The sequence below is a fragment of the Sander vitreus genome, chromosome 18 (genome assembly GCF_031162955.1).
Source record: "Sander vitreus isolate 19-12246 chromosome 18, sanVit1, whole genome shotgun sequence".
Taxonomy (NCBI): Eukaryota; Metazoa; Chordata; class Actinopteri; order Perciformes; family Percidae; genus Sander; species Sander vitreus.
In genome coordinates, this window is record NC_135872.1 from 9,997,038 (window position 1) to 10,019,887 (window position 22,850).

General features: G+C 41.8%; 1 protein-coding gene across 1 annotated transcript in view; it reads left to right on the forward strand.

Annotated features, from left to right (window-relative positions):
• Nucleotides 1–22,850, forward strand: part of gphnb (gephyrin b) — a 92,571-nt gene that overhangs the window by 14,860 nt on the left and 54,861 nt on the right. The window contains exon 2 of the mRNA XM_078274464.1: nt 14,351–14,429. Within this exon, the coding sequence (XP_078130590.1) occupies nt 14,351–14,429 (79 nt within the window). The remainder of the gene's footprint in view (nt 1–14,350; nt 14,430–22,850) is intronic.

Genomic DNA, 22,850 nt, shown 5'->3' on the forward strand with positions numbered 1-22,850 from the left:
TTCATTTATTTATTTGTATTTCTGTCAGCCTGTAATGATGTCACCCTTGTTATCTCTAACATATGTTTTTTTTCTGAGCTGCAGAATTCTGTAAATCAGCCAAATTAAAGGGTCAGTTCATACAAATTACACACAAACGTTATTTTCTCTAGAGGTATCTTGCTTTGCAGACAGTTGTGGTTTTATTTTTCCCAGATTTTGAGATATGTGTCTTTTAGATTTCTGCCTCCACACAGGGACACTTTTTCTTACGGTTGGGTTCCCCTGTTTACAATTGACGCAAATTCAATAAGCTCTGACAATAACAAATCACTTATCGAATCTCGTCTGGTTCCTTTCTATTAGTAAAGAGCAATGTACAAAACATTTATGTACATTATATTGGCTATAGCTAATTAAAGTTAAGTTAGCGGCTAAAATTAAACTTGTTTCTATTTTACGGTTCATGTCCTCTCTGCAAGCTGGTGTCTGTGCTCAGCCGAAGATTGTTTGTGAGTGTTAAGACCTCCGTGACCATCAGTTGATTGTGTGTTTTTGTAGTTCAACAAGATTTTTGCTCTAGAGAAATTATCATGTCACATCAAATACAGGAGAGTCTCTTAAACTTTTAGGCATATCATATCAATATGATCAAAGAGTTTTATTCATTTATAACTTCAGTTACTTGAACATGTTGAAAACAAATCTAATTACTAGAACTATTTTCAATACTGGATTTGATTTTGATTAACACCATCAAACCCCAACCCTATTTTTTCTGGAAAGAGAGATACGACTAAGGATAAAGGCTACGTATGCTGTACAGATTGTAAAACCCCTGGAAGCAAATTTGTGAATTGTGATATGTTCTCTTACCACGAGTGCTAGTTTAACTATAATGTGTACTATTAAATACAACTTGTATGTTTTGTTCTATCTTGCACTGACTTCAAATGGCATCTACTATGATTTTGTAGTAAACTGCATCATATGAATGGCTGCACTCATGCACTGCATGTACAGAACATGCACTCATGTGTTCAGAAAACACAGTGCAGATTAAGTTTGTGTGTACAGTATGTGTGTGTAAACAGCTGTTGGAAATGCCACGGAGAGCTGGCTTGCCGTGGGCCCTCTGCCATCGAAATGTCATGCTACACAGGGAAAAAAGCTGCAATACCTCTTCCACCCACAGCCACACATCCGCCCAGCCTCAGCATACTACATGCACACTCCTGCCTGGCTATATGATAATGCCACACCGAGCCACAGACACATTAATCACGCCTTTTGTCATTAGAAACCAGCCTCATTATACCGAGCCTGTGATTTAAGATTAATATTCACAAGAGGTGTGGCAGATCGTCAAGCCCCTTCAAATTCATTGATTTCATTGAACAAGAAACACATAGAAGCGTGGCAAGATGGGGGCTGTTGAGGGTGAAATGTGTGTATTTGGGGGGGATGTTGAAGCTGCAGGGGCATTCCAGTCATAGCGTGGGAAATGAGATGAAGGAGAAGTAAAGTAGATAAAGGGGTGTAGGCAGGGACAGACTGGGGCTAAAAAACAGCCCTGGACTTTCTCCCAAATAGGACCATCATCCGGCCATTCGCCCCTAGCCGTGCGCGACAGACACTAGCCAGGATGTCCTGATACTGTCCCACAATACTGTAGCCTATCGGACAAGGTATTCACAGCAAATAACATCTCAAAACCAATGATGATAACTGGGGTTGTGTTTATTAATGAAACCTCAGCCTTCAAATAAAAACAAAAAATGTACAATGCCATTACATCTGCATTGAAAATAAAATACAAATAATGAAATGTCACTGGCTACAGAAACCCCAAATTACACAAACTTGTAATTATAAAACAGTACAAAGTATTACTGACCACACTTTCAGAGATAAAGTAGACTAATTGCTGTACCTGAACATGGGGATTAGATATATTGTAGGCCTATACCAAAACTTCACTGTTAGGTACTATATACTATAACAACTATTCAAATATAATGTAAATGTATATAATGTGTTGCTTTGTGTTAAAGAATTAGCACTGAATAACCTAGTTAATATTTTGTCAATGTCATATTACACTTTTGATTCATATAAGGCTGTGAAATGATGAAAGTGACATCAATTTTGTCTGTGAAGCCAGTTCCACAATAGTAAACGCAAATATGAAAGACAAGGAAAAACTGCACTCTGATTGAAGACAGACAGAAAGTGCAAGCTAGGATTTTTTTGGTTAAACTTTTGGTTAAATTTGGTGAATTATTTAGCCCCCTTCCCTGTTTGTTAGCACGTTTAGAGTGGTACCAATGCATGCCTGATGTTTTCCCGTTTAATTCAATACAATAGTCTTCATCCTGGCAGCAAAAGTGAGCTCACTACAAACTGTCATTTACAATGAAGTGAAAATCGCAGTCAACCCACGATTAATTTCTAACGTGTTTAATGTTTAAAATGATAGAAATTATTAAACACGTTAAGTTTGACAGCACTAAATGGCACGATCATTTTCATAATCATGATGCACACCCATGTTGATAGCTGACTATGCAATTCGCTGAGATAGGGATATCGGCAGCCTATTATAATGTGCCCTGCACCAGTACTTGCTGATGTGAAATTAACTCTTCTTCTTCAGTTTTATTTTTACACATAGAATATAAGTGATTGTATTAGCGCCCCCTGTTGTTGGCTTTATTAGACTTTTTTTTTTGTGCCAACGGCCGTCGGTTGGATGGCCGTTCTGGACTTTTCCCAAACGCACAGATTGTCAGTCCGTCCCTGGGTGTAGGATGCCACATTCAAAGTGCCTGTGTTCCCTTGCGCTGTAAATTGTCTCTGGAACTTCTTTTCTGTGGCTTCATTAGTAAGTGTCTTTTCAATATTTATGGCTGTGTTAATAAAACATCAATACGAGAGGCCTTTGTAGAGAGCTGCAGGCTGTTGGGTGCTGCAGTCTCGGGCTTTTCACTGATATTTGGATGACAAAGAGAGGTTCAGGTGAGTGTGCTATGCAGAGTGTGAGAAGTGACTGAGAGTGGGCTGACTCGGGTAGATCACGAAAAACAAACGGTGGATAGTTTTTGGACACGCACTGCATCATGGAAGGGAAATGAAGTTCATATCTAGAGAAGGTGAAAACTATATTTTTTGCTTTGATTGTTGGTGATTGATGTGTTGATTGTGAGTGGGTGTTTTTTGCGATGGTGGTGTGTGTGTAATATTGGTTGCTGACTAAGTATGGTGATGTTGGGGTTCGGCCTCTCATGTTTTAATTCTAGTAAATTACAGTAGTAGCAGGCCTCTGGAGCTAAGGTGAACACTCAGGGTCAGCACAATCTTTCTCCCTAATTCTATGACTTACGGCTGCAATTATTGATTGAATTCATGGATCGATTCATCTATCAACTAGTTTTTTGACTAATCAAGTAATCATCAGTCTATAAAAAGCCAAAAATAGCCTGATGTAATGTCTTACATTGCTTGTCTTGTCCAACCAACAGGGCCAAACCCCCGAAGATATTCAATTAACAATAATATAAAATGGAGAAAAGCACATATCTGGGTTGCCCTTGCTCAAGGGCACTGGTCAAAAATGAGATGGTGGTTGTACTGGGCAGTGTCCAGTTGTGAATGTGTCTTGAAAAAGACAGCATTGCTCCCAGTGAATGTTTGCCAGTTACTGAAATGATCAATCAATTATTAGGGCCCGAGCACGAAAGTGCGAAGGAACTTATTGTTTTTGTAAGGCTTATTATTATTCCGTGACGTCACTCACATTTTTGAGGGGCTTAGCATGCTGGAAAACTCACAAAAATTTGCGCACATGTCAGACCTGGCGAAAACTACAAAGTTCTGTAGTGATTGGGCTTGAGCGTTGTCATGGGGCTCCATAGTGCCCCCTAACGAGCTTCGGAATTCTGAAAAAAATGAGAAGTTTATTAACTTCTCATTTTTTTTACCAAATTTTGAGGGAACATAGGTCTCATCTTGAAGTCCATGGAGCATTGTTTTGAAATGTTTCCACCTGACAGGAAGTCGGCCATCTTGATTTTTGGTCACATTTAGCCTTGAGAGCAAGGGGGTAAGCTTCTCCTCACAACGCGTAGATCCTATGGCACCATTTTAATGCTAACAAGCACTCCCCCCCCCCCCATTAGCATCCCATTGACTTCCATTCATTTTGACGTCACTTTGACAGTGAATAACTTTACATCTGAAGCATTTAAAGACTTTATTTTTCCATTGTTTATTTCTAAAGAAACACGACAATGTATAAAAGGCTCCATTACCTTGTATCTCACGTTATGGCTCCGTAGCAGACATTTTTGTAAAAATAGGCTAACGATTGTGTCATAACCATGGGTACCGTATAGTACAGGAGAAGCTCTCAGGCAGTTTGGACTTACATTAGCTGTTTAAGTTTAATTACTAATGTTAACTAGCATTTTAGTTAGTAATAATTAGCCTGTGCCTATGTTATCTCCTTACATATACCTACGCTCTCCGTCTCTGCAATAATCGGAATGATTGAAATTTCTCTTGGCACAGCTACCAGAAGACTTACAACTTTCAGACAGGTTGCTCACGTCACATTTATGTCGTCTCTCTCAGTTTGAGGCTGCGCAGTAACGCTCAGCGCTCACCGGAAAAGTGCTTCTAATATCCTTCACTTGTCTCCGTCCAGAGCAACGGGATCTGTTGGTCCAGTCTATGCTTGAGAGTGGTATGGTTGCTCTATAGCACCCCCTAATTGGTTTTAGCACTTGGGCACATTGACGGCCTCACTATATACAAAAACTCACAAAAAATAGCGCACACATAAACACCTGGGAGCTTTGCGAGACTGTATAGCGATTTGGCCCATACCTGTAAATGGGCTCCATAGCGCCCCCTAATGCGTGGAAAGCCTTAACTTGGACACAGTTGCTCCGATATTCACCAAATTTACTACATATATTGCTCTAACCATTTCGGACATATTCCCAATTTACCTTCATTAGCTCCGAACAACCAGAAGGCGGCCATTTTTAATTTATTCATTTTTCATGTGTTTTACATTCTTTCAAACTCCTCCTAGATGGTGATTCCGATCTTCACCAGACTTTGCAAGTACTATCTATGGACCTTCATGACAAAAAGCTTTCAAAAGAATTTTGATAGTTGAAAATATGCGAAAGTTAGGCGGGACCAACTTCCTGTAGGTGGCTGTTGAAACAGGAAGTTGTATATCTTGGCCACAGTTATTCCGATGACCACAAAACTTGACAAAGTTGTTCCACATAGGGGGTTGAACATCCATGCCAAGGGTTGAGTGAATCGGCCATTAGATGGCGCTGTTTACATTTTTTTAATTAATTCGCCACATCGCGATAATGGGAAAACTACTTTGTCTAACTCATCCTGTGCCATGAGTCCGATCTGCATGAAAACTTGCGTATAGACTCGGTGTACCCTCATGACAAAAATTTATCAAAAGAATTTTGATAGCTAACACAATGTGCAAGTTATAGAGGACCAACTTCCTGTAGGTGGCTGTCGAAACAGGAACGGTTGTATCTTGGCAAAAGTTATTCCGATTTACATGAAACTTAGAATGTGTGGTGTACATGTGATATTGAGCCGCCCCCTATACTCTAGCCATGCCCATGTACACAGACCAGTCCCCCTTTAATAACTAATGACCCGTTTTTTGTACACTATTGTGTGAGGTATCATTGAACTCAGCAGAGAGTTCCCTTTTCATTGGTGACGATTTGCAGTGTCTGAGTGCCACACAAATGCACAGCCGCAAGGAGCGGCGTCCGCTAGTACCCCCGATGTGCTGGGAGTGGCGAGGGCACGTTCATCGCTGCTTGCAGCTTTAATTGTACATTGTTGTCACTCAATTTTCTGTGAATTGACTAACTGATTAATCATTTCAGCACTAGTCACATGCACACTTTCCATGTATGGATCCAAAGGCCTATTAAAGCCAATATTTGTGTGTGTTTGTGTGTCTTAGCGCCAACTCCATCTATCTAATCAATCACAATGTGGGCAGAATTGAGATAAAGATAACACATAAATAGAGGATATAACTGTAACTGTAACTATAACAATCCATGCTTAGATACTATTATCCAAAATAACAAATCAAGATCACATGTTAATGTCAGGTGCAAATGGGGTCTTACTAATGTTTCATATTTTCACATATATATGTCCATCCATGACCTTTAATCTTACTCTGCTTTTTGATTTGAAATATGAATTCCCCCTTCAACTTTTGCCCATTTCGGTACCTCTAATGTGAACGGCAAAGCACCTAGCTGGTGAAAATACTTATATCTGTATGCCAATTAAGAGGGAGGGGCTCAGCAACTCAACTCTAATCGTAGCCTCCCCTAACAGTCATTTCCCCATTTTCCCATTTTACTACTCTCTTTCCTATCCTGCTCTCTTTCTCTGCCCTCCATCTTTGCCTTCAGAGTATTCCCAGCACTGCTCCGCTCTCTCCTCTTCTCTCTGTTTCCCCTCTCATCCAGTATGAATTGCTCTCTTAATCCTTTCAGGGTTAGATTCCTGCTCACCCTCCTTCAACTCCACATGTCCATCTTACCACCCCTCCTCATCTCCATTCAGCCTGAAGCTGCCTCTCCTCTCCGGGGAGACAGTGAGAGGGAGAGAGTTTGGGGAGCCGGGGCCATTGGTGGACCCTGCCTGCTTGGGACACAGCTGTGAAGTGCAGAGCTGTCTCTCGTCTTTCTTTCTCTGCACATCTGGTGCGTGGGGGGACTGGGCCATGTTGTGCTGTGTTGTTTTGTCCTTGGCGCAGCATAGTTGCCGGATTTTGGCCTGGCTACACTGGAGTAGGTTTGGATTTGAGATGCGGATCGGCCCACTGGTGTACCCACACGGATGAGCCGGGCTTCTTTGGTGTAGTAGGCGATGGTTATTAAGCTGATAGAGTAATTATTAGCTGCAGTATTAGCGTGGGCCCAGTGCATTTTTTGGGCTGTTTCTCTTCGTAGTGTTCTTCAATGGCTGGTTCGGCAGTAGCAGGTGGAGTGTCGCACTCCTTCCATTATGTAACTCCACCCCGATTTAGATCTTACTTCAAATAAATGAAAATCAAGCTGCTGGTTGGCTCCTTTCCCCGCGGATATAAATAGCATTTTCAAATCTTATCTAGAAACAGTGTTGTAGAGGGGAGAGGCTTTGAAATGCAGCCCGACGATTAGGATCCCATTGTTCCGCTCCACACCCCCTCCATTCTCCCGGCTGCTTACAGTAAGCCTGAGGATCTGTGTGTATTTGCCTGAGTGTGTAGCCCTGCACATGTGTATGCATTCATCTGCATCACAGTGTGATTGAGATAGTGGCTAATGGTAAGATAGCATGTGCGTGGTGTCGTGGGTTTGAGAGTTTGTAAGTAATTGTGTGTGTGTGTGTGTGTGTGTGTGTGTGTGTGTGTGTGTGTGTGTGTGTGTGTGTGTGCGCGCGCGTGCGCGCGCGTGTGTTGCTGCTGGGTGTGTCTTTGATGATGGATGCTGTGCTTCTGCTGCTTACCCCACTGCTCCTCTCAGAATTAACAAGGTTGCTAAGATACAGTGGTCTTATATTAGATTAGGTTATCTGATGTTATTGCTGTTACTATATTTTACCCAGCACCATGAAGCCTTTATTAATTTGGAAATTTACCCTGCCATGGAATGAAGATGCTAGCTTTGTGCACCACTGCTCCTTTCCTCTCCTCTTCTGGCTAGGAAGGGGTTGTAGTACTGAAAGCCCCCTAGTCAGATGTCTACCCCACCCCATTACAATCTGGAGGCGGGTCCATACCTCTATTCATCATTAAGCCCATTTAATCCGCGGCCTGGGGCCCAGTGTTTCCATTTGACACAGAACAAGCCAGTAAAATAGGAGACAGGAGGCAGTGATATCACTTTGGTTGAGGCTTATTGGTGTGCAGAGGTGTTGTCCCTCCCACCAGCAGATGTTAACCCAATCCAGTATTTGACCTCCATAGTAGCTTCTCCAGGGCTGGAGGGCCATCGGCACTGCTGTTAGCGGATAAAGAACAGGAAACAATAGATATGCCAAGTGGGCTGTGATGAAGAAGGTGATGCGCTGCTATCCCTCCACTGGTGGATTTGCACATTTTCCTGCACATGTATAGATGTATTCATCATTTATTTGTTTTATTTGTTATTTATAACATGAATTGAGCAATTTAGTCAGGATGATCTACATTTTAACTGGCAAAGCATGTTTAAACATAATATAGTTATATCCAAAACACCCAAGACTCTGTATCTTTTAAAAGCAGCAGGGTATAGTGCCATAATGATGGATAAGCACTGTGAAAATTAGGCTGGAAACAGACTTTGGCACAAGCAACTGTATGCACTCTGTCTTGCGCTGTGATTTGTAGTACATGTTGTGTAAAATTGGTGATCCATGACTAGGTGACCAAGGCTGTGTATAGATGTGTTCATGTACTTTTTGTTGTGTGACATTTCTCTGAATATGTGTAGAAATGCATACACACGCACACAGTGCATGAAGACATGCTATAAGGGAAAACCCCATTAGTGTGGGATCCCAGGGAAATAATGAGTGCTGATTTTATGTCCTGGAAATGATTGAGTAGAACTTTAATGTGGAACAGTTTATGACTCCTCTCTGCTTCTGGCTAACAGACCAGGAACGGACTGACAGCACAAAGCCTGCTAGCTAGCTAAGCTACTGTATTACAAATAGACTGCACCTAAATTAATTAAATCAAAGCTATCTGAATCACAAAATATCACATAACTAGTAAGTTTTTTTTTACCGTCTTTTAGCTTTCTAACAGTAGACACACCACCTGTTGCTACCCTGTATCACCTTTCCTCATTTGTTTGGTTAAAATGTCGCAGGAACAAGAAGTTATTTGTTACAATAGTTTTGCTTTAGCTAGGGTGACCAGACGTCCCGGTTTGACTGGGACATTCCCGATTTTGAGTTGCGTGTCCTGAGTCCCGACAAAAGCCTGTCGGGACGCTAAAGTGTCCCGGTTTAAACCAACCACTATGAAATTGTCCCGGTTGTCAGCGATTACATAGCCAACGTGGTCTTATTATAGCCCGATCATTAACTAAACCCATGTGGAAAGACTAATAAAGCATCCAGCGTATGATTTTAACAATGTGTGTGTGTGTGTGTGTGTGTGTGTGTGTGTGTGTGTGTGTGTGTGTGTGTGTGTGTGTGTGTGTGTGTCAGTCAGTCAATCGTAGCGCTCTGTTCTGCATAATCTGTGCAGCCAGCGCAATGTATTTGTAAACATTGTTGCAATGCCTCTTCTTATCTGTCGCTTTTTAAACGCGGTGAAGTTGGCTGGACGTTTGATATTCAGTTGATATTCGATTTTAACTTCCCCTTTGTTCGAGATCGACAACGCAATTCAGGTCAATGACGTGATCAGGGTCAAAGAAAGTTGACATTATTACAGAGTATCAAGAGAAAACAATTACAATTATTATCGCTAGGTATTTGTATCCGACATAAAGCTTCATAGCACTTTATCACCTGTTCTGTCGCTAGGTTCTGTGTAAGGGACCGTCGACAAATTACCTCTTTGGTAGATCGGCAATGACAGTAGAGATGCAAAACGTTCATGATGATTGCATTACTTCCCAATGCGTACAGTTCAGTTATTATTATTTCTGGAAAATATGAAATAAAAATCTCCCCCATGAATGAATATTAACTGAGATAACCCATTATGTTGTGAACAGTAGGCCTACATGTGTGGTTGGCAAAATTGTGTCTAATCTGTCTGTGTCTATTTCTGACCTGGGCTGGCTAGCTAGCTTGTAGTCTAGTTACTTTAATTACTGGAGCTTTACCAAATGAAGTGGATGAATTTCAGTCTGACGTTGATTTCCCACTTTTTGACAACAACATAATTTGTGCTTGGAAATTACATGAGGGCACTTGCCAAAAATTGTGCCACATAAATTTTTTTAGTGGTGGAAGTCAGATCGTTTACCTAAAATACTCCACTACTAAGTACAAATCCTGCATTTAAAACCTTACAGCAAAAAGTACTTAAAGTTTTTGGATTAATATACTGGTGCATTAATGTGTTGATGTTGCATTTTAAGGTTGTGCTTAACTCTTTAATATACTGTTGGGTAGTTAAATCTACAGCAATGCATTATTCTATAAGATCATTTATATCTCACATATCTCTAAAAACTTTCCATAAACTCAGATGAAACAGTTGTTTTCAATTTTGTGATTATGCATTTCCACAGCTAATCCAAACAGGGTTGTTTTATAGTTTTTTTTAGCTTAAAAAGGTGCAGCATTTTTTTTAATCCATAAAGGAACACTTTATCCTTCAGTTTTTAGAGAAATTCAAAATCACCAATTTCAGAGATACGTGTCTTTAACTGGACAGGAAAGGTATGAAAAATTGTACAATTGTAACATTTTAAAGTAACCCAGACAAATGTGTGATGTAGAAAATACAATTACTTTTACATAGGTACAGTATTTCACTAAATGTACTTAGTTACTTTACTTTATTTTGTCTGAACTTATCATCGCTGTAAAAGGACAGTGATTAGTTATTTGAATTAAAAACAGCCCTTGACTATTGGTTTGTGCAAACAGCATTGGTTTTACACTGAAGCGCCAGAATAGGGAAGCCGCGCTTCAAAATACTTTTGCTGTAAAACATTTTTCTTTTCCTATTAATCTTTTCTTCCCCTTCGATTCCTTCTGTGTTTTTCCATTCATGTTCACTCTATATTGACATTTCTTCCTCTCTGATCAGTTCTTTGTGGTGTCTTGATGTCTTCCCCAGCGTCCCGAGCTCTCCTGCTCTGCTATGGCTTAGTGATTAACCCTTTAGGAGCAGGCACAATGGTTCGGTGTGCACGTCTAGATCCCATGTGTGAGTGGTGTTGCCCTGCGTAAAGCTTCTGAGGCACAGGCCTCCTGCTCTCCTCCCACTGCTATAGCCTGGAGACTTCCAGGCTTCTGCATTCACACACTCACAGGTGGAGGCAAATATGAGATGATAGGAGTCGATACAGGCATAGGCACCACAAAATAGATTTCAAATTGAAAAAGTATAACAATTACAGAGATGCCAGATATGCCCATGCGATGAATAAATACAGTGTGGCTTAAGACATCAAAATACTCTCAAGCACATAAAGTCAGTCAGAAAATTTCATTTTCTTTCTTAATTATTGCAGTTATTTTTCACATTTTTCTTTTTTTTAACTTTTGTTTTTTTTATTATTTTATAGCAAAACCCTTTGTAGCATTGTTTTTGAAAAGTACAAGATTAGGCTTATTATTATTCTGAACGTGTTCATCCTTGACCTTGGAAACAATAGTTTCCAAAAATATTTTTCCGTAGCTTTCAACCACATCTAATTATTACTATTTAGCACACACAATTAAAAGATGATAAATAAAGGCAACACCAATCCTACATAATAACAAAAAGGTGTGCAGTTTCAAGAGCAGTATTTGGTTCCACTCAATATCAAGAATGTCAGATATGAAAATAGATTGCACCGGCCTGAATTAAAATTGCATTGCCAAGATGTGAGCTTCTACTTGTCTTTAAATGTTTGACCCCAGAATAGCAGGATGGCACTATGTCTGTTTGCCCTTACAGTATCTGTCTGTTCTGGTTGTCCAGCCATGTAGAAGCATTGACCTTAAGCTTGCTGTTTTGTATCTCCGACCAGGAATAGCACCTTCTGGGGTGGGACGCGGTCACTGCATTGCAGCTTCACTTTCAATGTGACCAAGGACGAGAGTGGCGGCTTAGGGATTAGGTTTGACTCTAAACTAGTCGGAGGTCTGTTGTGATAATTAAATCCCTGGTGTCTCCCACATGGTTTTGGATACAGTGCACAGCGATGTTTTGGGAGAAGGAGATGAAAGTTCCGCTGCAGATTTACCTGGAGAAAGGTGCATGGGTGGAGCTCGGGAGATGGGAAGGAGCAAGTGTCAAATTCTTGCGCACCTTTTTCCCCTCCCCTCTCATATTCTTCCTCCATCGTCCCTCCCTCTTCCCCCAGCTCTTCCCCTGTCTTCAGCTCTTGCACAGGATCACATTAATATTCCTTTGAAGCCTGTTTCAACTGCAGCCAGATCTCCCTCTCTTCCACTCTAATTCCTCTCCCTTTTTTGTTTCCTCCCTTTTCTCCCTTCTACTTTCTGAGTCTTTTCTCTGCTATTGTTTTGTAGAAAGGATCGCTTTCCCACCATTTCTACTAACCGATGCAGCAGGGAGGGGCAGATCTATTACCTTTACTCAGGAGTTCCCCTTGTTACATACACACACACACACACACACACACGCACACTCACACACACACATACACACACACACACACACACACACACACACACACACACACATACACACACACACTCTCATACACACACTGGTATATAGAGGGGTGGTGGGTACCAATGCCTTTGACAGAGCGTGTTGATTGGTTCAGAATGGTTGCTGCCTCTTGTAGGAGAGTGGAACGGCTATTTTTAGATCAAGGGGTAGCTGGGAGAGAAAGACTGAGGAGGGGTGTGTGTGTGTGTGTGTGTGTGTGTGTGTGTGTGTGTGTGTGTGTGTGTGTGTGTGTGTGTGTGTGTAATACTGCAGTCTTAAAGGAAGTTCCCTCTTCACACACATCACACATGCACTAATGCAGCAGTGCCCCTTCTAAAGCCAGGGTGATGTGTATTCCATGTGCTTGCTCCCCTTTTTCTCTCCTCCCTCCCTTTTTTCTTGCTACATCTCTCACCCCCACCTGCAGTCTTTCTGTCTCTCTTGTTTTCCCCTCTCTTTCTCTCTTTCTGAGCTTGCTCTGTGTGCAAATGTCAGCACTCTCCCATTTATTTGCCAGAGCCCAGAGCAACGTCCTGCACCCTCTGTTTACCTCTGTCTTCACAGCGCTGCCCAATCTCCACTGCTTTTCTCTTCATCACCCTTCCACCCCTCTTTCCCTCATTAAAAACTCCTTCCATCCTATATCCTTTCCATCCCCTCTTCTACACCTCAATCTCCCATTTTCCTCACCACCATCCCTCACTCTCATCCCTCCGTGCTCCAGCTCTGTTGCATTCCTTTCCTTCATATCCCCTCTTTGCCATCCCACTTCCATTTTTTACACCATTCTTGCTTCACCCATCCACTCACCCTATCCCTCCGCCCCTCCACTCGTTCATGGATCATGGCACTTCATTGGAGTAACATGACATTTCTAGTCTTGTTTAAAACTAGCACATCAAGTTTTTTGGATTAAATCCACTGCACCACAACCACCACCACCATTGTAAACCCTCTGGTGCTTCGTTTTGCATCTATTTTAAGACACAAGCATGTCCATTCACATTTGGCCCCGTCAGATCACAAAACACCTTGTCCCTCTCTTCATCCTTCTCGTCTGTCTCTTTCTGTCTCCTCTCATTTTATTTTTTTCCCATTTTCCTCTCCCCATGTCTTTGTCTTTCTCCCTGTCTAGCTCTATCCGTCACTCTATCCGTCTGTGATCAACATTGATGACTCATGTGGCTCGCACCTGCTCTGCAGTTGAGGGGCTGCCGTGATTTTATAAGGCGAGGTTGGAGACGATGAAGGTGTGGCTTCATATAGGCTCAGTGTGATCAAAAAGTGTGCAGGGTGAAGGTGATGTCAGTGTTCGCTTTATTCACATCGTAGCCTTATTTGATTTGCAATATACATTTGGAGGAAAACATGATGCAGAAGACAATGTAGCAGTTACACCAACTATCATTTTTATATACAGGCACATGTGTGTTATTACATTAGAAACTGACAAGTGGGGCTGCAACAAATAAGAGCATCCTATCCTCCCTAGTTTAGATGAGTTCTGTATGTCCATGATACAGGGTTTTGTTTTCCACAGATGTGAAATGTGGATCAAAATGTAAGAATGAATACAGAAATGTTTCCTAAACAGCACAGAGCTATTCAATGTGTGCTTGGATTGGATCACCTTGGATGTTGTCATCTAGTTTTCATCATCTGATCAAAGAAAGATCATTTTGGTGTGTTTCGTCATTTTCATCATCTGATAATCAGTTCAGTCTCCCACACTGAGTACACAAGGGGCCAACCATGATACAGTTTAGAAAATTAAAAAATAGTAATCCATGATACCTTTTCGCTTGTAATTGCTCACATTTATGAGAAAAAAAAATGTACTGTTTGGAAAATGCCTGTGATGTAACGATAGCAATTTGTGCCACAGCCCTTCGTGCATTTCATTTTAGATTCCTTATCAATTTGTGTGCTGATTTCATTTTCTTTTGTCTCTCTCTGTCTATCTAGTGAGTGACAGCTGTTTTCGGAACCTTGCAGAGGACCGCAGTGGCGTCAACCTCAAAGATCTCATCCATGATCCCTCCCTGTGAGTATTGGCCTTTTTTTATGACAATTCAACTTACAGAAATGACAAAAGAAAACATCAGGCGTTACTTTTATGTACACAATCGTTTATTCCAGAGTTAAGTCGATCAGTTAACATTAAATCCATGACACTGAGCAATATGCACAGGCTTTCGGTGTGTGTGTGCACTTGCGTGTGCAAGCCATCTTCTTTTTGTGCAGCTAAGAAACTAAAAATATCTCTTCAAGACAACATTGCGGGGCTCGGTGTCGCCCTATGGAGAGAAATTCCCAGCATGCATGGCAACAACAAAAGAGCTGCAGCACTCTGTGTAAGGATGACTCTCAGTAGCCGTGAGAAGAAAGAAGCTAAAGGAGGTGAAATCAACATTTGTTTCCACTAACAGGGATGTGAACCGTGACAAAAGAGCACTAAGAATTCCCAGGAAAACAATAATCTCCATCACAATTGACCTTTAAGTGTATGTCTAAACAAACTAAAATCCTGAAGAAAATCTCCTTGTGCTAAATGCATTAAAACATTGTTTTTGCACCTTTGCAGAAGCTTTAAAAGGTGTCAGGTGGTGGTTTTGGGGTTTTCTCTTTGCTCCAGTCATAAGAAATGACAAGTGACCAAATAAATTCTTTAACTTTAAAACAAAGCAAACTGTCTATAAATCTATGAAGAGTGTGAAAGTAATAAAAAGGACAAGCTATTCACTAAAATCCACTGATACCTTGTAGAAACAAGCCGGCCCTATAAGAGACAAAATGTGGCCAAAAGTATGTGGACATTGCATCTTTATGTGATTGCTTAACATCCAAAACTATAGACATTAATAGGCTGCTATAACAGACTCCATCGAGATATTGGAACCTGGCTGCAGGGATTTGTTCCCATTCAGCCACAAGAGCATTAGTGAGGTTAGGTACTGATGTTGGGCGATAAGGAACTGGTTCACAGTTCCAGTTAATCCTAAAGGTGGAATTCGATACGGTTGAGGTCAGGACTCTGTGCAGGCTAGTTAGGTTCTTCCAAAATGGAGAACTACATCGTAATGGACCTGGCTTTTTACACGGGAGCATTGTCATGTGCAAACAGGAAAGTAAAAGGATCCTCCCCAAACTGTTGCCACAAAGTTGAAAGCACACTATTGTCTAAAATTTGATTAATTTTATCTTAAGCATTATTACCTCAAATGGAACTATGGATCCAAGCCCAAACCACAAATGTACACCTGTGTCCACATACTTTTGGCCATATAATATCAACTGAATATTTCAACCATAGCAGCCCACAGCAGAAAAGAAAGGAGGCTATGTTTTATGTCATGATGATTTTATCACTAAGATTTAGGAGGAGCTCGAGCGATAACTGTCTTTTATGTCAATGCACATCACACGTTGCCTTTCGAAATGCCGCTTCAGCCTGTGACTCGAACACTACGAACTGTGACCCCCAACATGCAGCCTCAGACACGCTTCTCTAGACATTCGAGTCATTCTCCATACAGCCATAGATTTGCTGAAGCTCCCCTGCTCCTCTGTCACAATATCACCCCAGTCAATATCACTGTGTGTCACCAGTTCCCCCGCTGTGGGACCCTGGACTGATCCACGCTTGTCATGTCCTTTACGGTATGTTTATTTTGAGGCTGATGTGTAATGTATGTGTCAAGTCTGTGTGAGAAGGCTTGTGCAATTATGTCATGTGTGTCACGCTAGACAGAGTGCCAGTGATTAGGGATCCATTGCATGCTTATTTGTACAGTATGCACACTGGGGAACATTTGGAGTTGTTCTGTATTGTTATTTTTTTTTTCTTTTCTTTTTTGAGTATCTGTCCGTGCACACATGAACGTGCTTCAATCCATGTCTGTGTGGCTTTTGTTTTACACAGTTATGTATTCTATAAGGTCATGTTTGAAAAATCTACTCCTCAGGTTGTCCAGTAAAAGCTGTAAGAACCAAAAGAGACCAGCATTGATTTAAAGTAATTTGTCAAGCTTGTGATGGCACTTTTTTGCACACATGTAGTTGTGCCTGTGTATGCTTTATGTTTTTTTGTGTATTGCAGTTTGCTTTATTTGTACTGGTATTTGGCACTATTTATGTGCAAAATTGCATGTATTATGACATAGTGCTAGATTACATTTTTACCAACAGAATAAGGAAGGTTTTTAATGCAAGTATCTGCAAAGTCTCAGGATATCCGTACATTTCAAGAAACATCTGTTGACAACATATTAAATTGTTTACCCACAATACTGGCTTATTGCAACTAAAGCATGATAAACAGATTTAAAGGCACACTATGCAAGATTTGTACCTTCATATAACAGCTTCGAAGTCATTTCGATGGTAAACAAACTCGTAGTAGGGCGAATCATCCCGATAGCAAAGCAGGGGGGGACACCGCTGGCCAAACCAGCAATGCAGGTTTGGGAGGAGGCGCCCTGTCAAAATCTTGCGAGAATCACAAATTACTTTACTACTATTGGTTCTGTGAACATCCGCTACACCCGCCAGAACCTTTTGGACATCGGTGACCAGCACCAGATATCTATTTCAAATGTCTTTCATTATACGCACAACATCCCAGACGACATAGCGAGACCGCCGGGCTCTCCATGGATTGTTGTCGGGTCTAGGAGGCGGCGCAGACAGAGGAGGAGAGGAATAGCGAGGCCGCAGGTCCGGTTTAATGCTAAGGCTAGCATAGCACACAAGCCATCTCTACCGAGCCTGTATTTCTCCAATGCCAGATCCCTGGTGCTTAAAACGGACGACTCTGAATTACAACTCGCTGGAAATCGCTATGTTCGGGACTGCTGTGTTTTGATTATCACTGAAACCTGGCTTCACCCGGGGATACCCGATGCTAGCATGCAGCCAGCAGGCCACACTCTGCTACGCTAGGACAGGACTGAGGTCTCCCGTAAGAGCAGAGGAGGGGGGCTCTGTATGTACGTGCATGAGAACTGGTGTAATAACGGGACAATTATAGATAAACACTGTTCCCCTAACCTTGAGTACATGTCTGTAAGATGCCGGCCTTTTTTTCTACCGAGAGCGCTAACAGTAGTGATCGTCACGCAGCAGCGGGCCCACCCCGACGGTGTTCACATAATCCAAAGAGACTTTAATAAGGCCAACTTGAAGACTGTACTCCCGACATTTTATCAACATGTCAAGTAAACTTGCTTGCGTTCTATGTTGTATGTTGTTGAGCTTGCTTGTTGTATGTCAGTTTTTACGAAGTTGTTTCTTCAGCCATTATTGATAATAAGACCAGTCGTACAGGGGGGAGGGGATCGGGCCGTGAGTGCAGAGACGGCTCTGCGTGAGTGGTATTTATGACAGTAATGTTAAATACAAGTACTCCATAGCGACTCTAGGGGTATCTGTTTGACAAAAAACGGAAACTGCATAGTATGCCTTTAATGTTTGCGTAGGCAACTCAAAGCACTTGATCTTGGTTAAGTAAAGTTGGTGAAAAAGTCTGAAAACACGAGAAAGGATTACTTTTTCAATATTTTTTAGTGATTAGCCCCTAACCCAACTTTAAACCCATGGTGTCAAATACCTGCACTTCTACCTGTGCACCTACTGTACCACTCACCCCGAATTTCTAGGAGCACCAGCCTATGAAAGCTCTAGTTGTGATGACTAATCTCCACCCTCATTTTGATTTACAAGTTTCAAATCGACACAAGAAACATAAGGATGGATGGATTTATATAATTGAATATTTGGATACAAGTCATGGCAAGGTCTGCATGCGTTGGATTCCATGTTAATGTCACCACTATAATTAGTTATAGAGAGCTCTTGATTTATCCAATGGCTAAAATCAACTTATCAATTTTACACTTTTCTTTTCTCTCTCTCATGGGAAATGAATAGACTTCCAGTGATGGCTGGTGGTTTTGCTCAGTGTGGATGCAGAGTTAAGGGCTCTAGAAGGCACTCTGGATGACAGTGTTGTATACCAGTTAACTGAGAGGGTTGCTCTCGGATTAAACAGGATGCTGTTAAACATTTAAATTGGACATTCAGACAGGCAGTCAGCGTTAGCGTCCCTGTCTGCTCTGCTGTGTTGCGGTGATGGTAGCTGATGCAGATGGGCTTTGGCTGACCCCTCTGGCCTGAAATCCTCCATGCCATGTTAATCCACGCCACACTACAAGTCAGCGGCTCCATCAGGTTGACCAGCCGGAACGCTGTGCCCTCAATGTGCCACCGCTGCTGTGACAGAGATACATAGACAGAGACAGAAAGAGAGAGAGAGCGGGAGAAGGAAGGAAGGAAGGGATGGAGGGAGTATGGGGCCACAACAGGACATATAACATAAACTATAATCACAGGCACACAAACTCACACACACACATTGGCACGTTCAATCAATCAGTCTGCCCAGTTTGGCCTTCAGGAGCATCCAGAGGTGTGTCAGGTAGAGAGAAAAATGATATGTGGCAAAACAAATGATACCCAGACTCAAGGACACACAGATGAGGCAGGGGTGGATTTGTGTCTGTTAGTTTGTTGTATAATATTCTTTTGTTTAAATTGATATATTGTGGCGTGTCATGTGTGTGTGTCTCTGGGTGTTTATGTTTACTTGGTGAAGGCTGAGCAAGCCTCCCCCCGGGTTGTTGAGCCAACTCTGTGTCTCTGCCTTCCAATGACTTGTGTTGTAACAACCTTTGTCAATTTTACAAATTGTCACAGCTAAGAATAGCTAGGACTCAATCAGATGGGTGACAGTGGCCTCAATTTTACAGTCAGGACACAGTCAGGGGAGGAACACACACACACACACACACACACACACACACACACACACACACACACACACACACACACACACACACACACACACACACACACACACTCATAAACCTATACTGCCGAGATCCAGCACCAATAAGCATCTTAATTTACTTGAATTGACTTTCTTATCGCAGACATATTTTGTGATTGCTATGTGACTCAGTTGTGTGACAGTAAAGTCTCAACAATGTCTGAGGCTCTACCGGCAGACCTAAGCAAAGGTGTCGTTTACATTGCAAGTAATTGAACCACACATTTGAGCAGTGGCAAAGCAAGCACTGCTCAAATGTGTGGTTCAATTACTTTATCATTATTATTGTTGTTTAAATATATAAAGTCCATTTGATATGTGGTGTAGCCGGGACGGTTTAGAAAAAGAAATGGGAGAGGGTCAGCAATGGCAGATCTGAACCAGGATGACATTTATTCTGTAAATATATAGAACGCTTGTGGGGGGGAGTGGTCTGCAGAATACTTAAGTGTGTATATGTTTGTTTCTATGGCTGTGAGTGGAATCATGAGAGTGGAACCCCTCGCTGAGCACTCAGAGCTCTCATCACGGTAGGGGTTTGAAGATGTGGGCTAATCCTTCCCTCCATCCTTTTCTCTATTAGCTAACATGTTGAGAGGTGACCCCTTGAGAGCTTTCCTACATATGGACAAACCAACAACCCAGCTGTAATGGGCTCGACTCCATGCTACTACTGGGAGTGTGTGTGTGCGTGCGTGCGTGCGTGCGTGCGTGTCAAAAGAAAGAGAGAGTGGGATTGAGTGCCCTGTACAAAGAGTTTGTATTATTAATGAAATCACCCTGGCAGATGGGTCTTATCTTGGAAGTGTCCCACTACCACCGAGATTTGCAGCTGGCTCACATGCCCCCATGTACACACATACTTTTCCTCTCTCTTGTTAAGTATGCCCCTGACAGTCTATCCCTCCTTTTTCTCACTCTTTTCACTCTGTGCCTCTCTCTCTCTCATCCCGTCTTTCTCTCGTTATCCTCCTCTCTGTGCTCGTCTTTTATTCATAGAAAGATTTGGCTGAGGCATCCAGGCTTTCAGGCCAAAACTATTGCCATGCCCCCCCCCCCCCCATCTCTCTTCCCCCTTTTCATTCCTTCCTCCACCTGAATCAGGATTTGTCCACACCTCGAGCAAAAAAGCCTTTATTCCAGGCTGACTACCTCTGGCCGGCAGTTTGAGGAAGAGCTTTATATGTCGTAACTCCCTGCAGTAGAAATAGACATAGATGGGTGTTAGAGATTAAAATGTTGCACACCCTTTCCCCTCTAATAGGCTTCCCTCAATTCAGTGCACACCCACCCAAACACAGCCAAGCACTCTATCTGCAAAGAAGCCAGTCATGCTGAAACACACATTTATGCACATACTCATATATGTAAAAATACCCATTCACATACATGGATACTTGCAAATACGCTATATGCATGCATGTGCGCACACTTGCACAAATATACACACGTGTGGATACAGTATGCATGTACATTCAGATGACGACGTGCAACAAAGGTCCCCCGGGTGCAATTGAACCAGGGGCGTTGCAGTTATGTGGTAAGCCAACTTGGTTGTAGTTATTTCTGTAAATCAACTACAACAGCTTGTGTCAATTTCATCAATTTTTCTGTCGCTATTTTTTTTACGGATATAGCTATGTATCCAGTTAGCTATGTAGTAAAATCACAATTCCATTCTTATTCCACCTACAAAGCTCTGATAGGTTGATTGTTTTCCCAGGGAAACATCTTTCATCTGTGGTCACAACATCAGGCTTATTTGAATTGCTGAACAAATTGAGATTATGAGGTCTGGTACCTGACTTGTACAGTATACAAGCATTCACATACAGTATACTGTACATATTTTTGTGCATGCATGCATGCACACAGACATTATATTCAAACAATTATACATATTTTAGCTTCTACACAAACACAATTTATTAGGTACACCTACCAAAAAGTACTACAGTCTAATACAACAATCTTTCAATAAATCCTAATTTCATGAAGGTTATAATGTTCAGTTTTTTATTGAGACTGTTTTAGGGAAGTGTTGATTTAACATAGTGTTGATTTAGTCATAGTAGAGGCTGTAGTTTGTGCAGCTGTTGAACTGTATTGCGTTATACTGACAGGTGTTTCTATTGTTTTATCACCGTCTTGTGAAACACTTTCCTGCTCTGCACCCACATACATGCGTGAACACATACAGTATACCTACAATGATACATATGGTACTGTACATACATACTATATATACACACATATACATATATATAGATCCATAAAGATACATACATTCATATTTAAACATACATAAATAAGAATACCATACATACAATACATACAGAAATATACACATATTCATGCCCACTTGTAGTGTGTACCGCAAAACTCCACATACAGTGGTGTGAAAAAGTGTTTGCCCCCTTCCTCATTTCCTGTTCCTTTGCATGTTTGTCACACTTAAGTGTTTCGGAACATCAAACCAATTTAAACAATAGTCAAGGACAACACAAGTAAACACAAAATGCAATTTGTAAATGAAGGTGTTAATTATTAAAGGTGAAAAAAAATCCAAACCATCATGGCCCTGTGTGAAAAAAGTGATTGCCCCCTAAACCTAATAACTGGTTGGGCCACCCTTAGCAGCAACAACTGCAACCAAGCGTTTGCGATAACGTGCAATGAGGCTTTTACAGCGTCCTGGAGGAATTTTGGCCCACTCATCTTTGCAGAATTGTCCTAATTCAGTTACATTAGAGGGTTTTCGAGCATGAACGGCCTTTTTAAGGTCATACCACAACATCTCAATAGGATTCAGGTCAGGACTTTGGCTAGGCCACTCCAAAGTCTTCATTTAGTTTTTCTTCAGCCATTCGGTGGTGGACTTGCTGGTGTGTTTAGGATCATTGTCCTGCTGCAGAACCCAAGTTCGTTTCAGCTTGAGTACACGAACAGATGGTCGGACATTCTCCTTCAGGATCTCTTGGTAGACAGCAGAATTCATAGTTCCTTTTATCACGGCAAGTCTTCCAGGTCCTGAAGCAGCAAACAGCCCCAGACCATCACACTACCACCACCATATTTTACAGTTGGTATAATGTTCTTTTATGAAATGCAGTGTTCCTTCTACGCCAGATATACTTGGACACACACCTTCCAAAGAGTTCCACTTTTGTCTCATCGGTCCACAGAATGTTGTCCCAAAAGTCTTGGGGATCATCAAGATGTGTTCTGGAGAAATTGAGACAAGCTTTGATGTTCTTTTTGCTCAGCAGTGGTTTTCTCCTTGGAACTCTGCCATGCAGGCCATTTTTGCCCAGTCTTTTTCCTGATGGTGGAGGCATGAACGCTGACCTTAACTGAGGCAAGTGAGGCCTGCAGTTCTTTGGACGTTGTTGTGGGGTCTTTTGTGACCTCTTGATGAGTCGCCGCTGCGCTCTTGGGGGTAATTTTTGGGCGGCCGGCCACTCCTGGGAAGGTTCACCACTGTTCCATGTCTTCGCCATTTGTGGATAATGGCTCTCACTGTGGTTCGCTGGATTCCCAAAGCTTTGGAAATGGCTTTATAACCCTTTCCAGACTGAT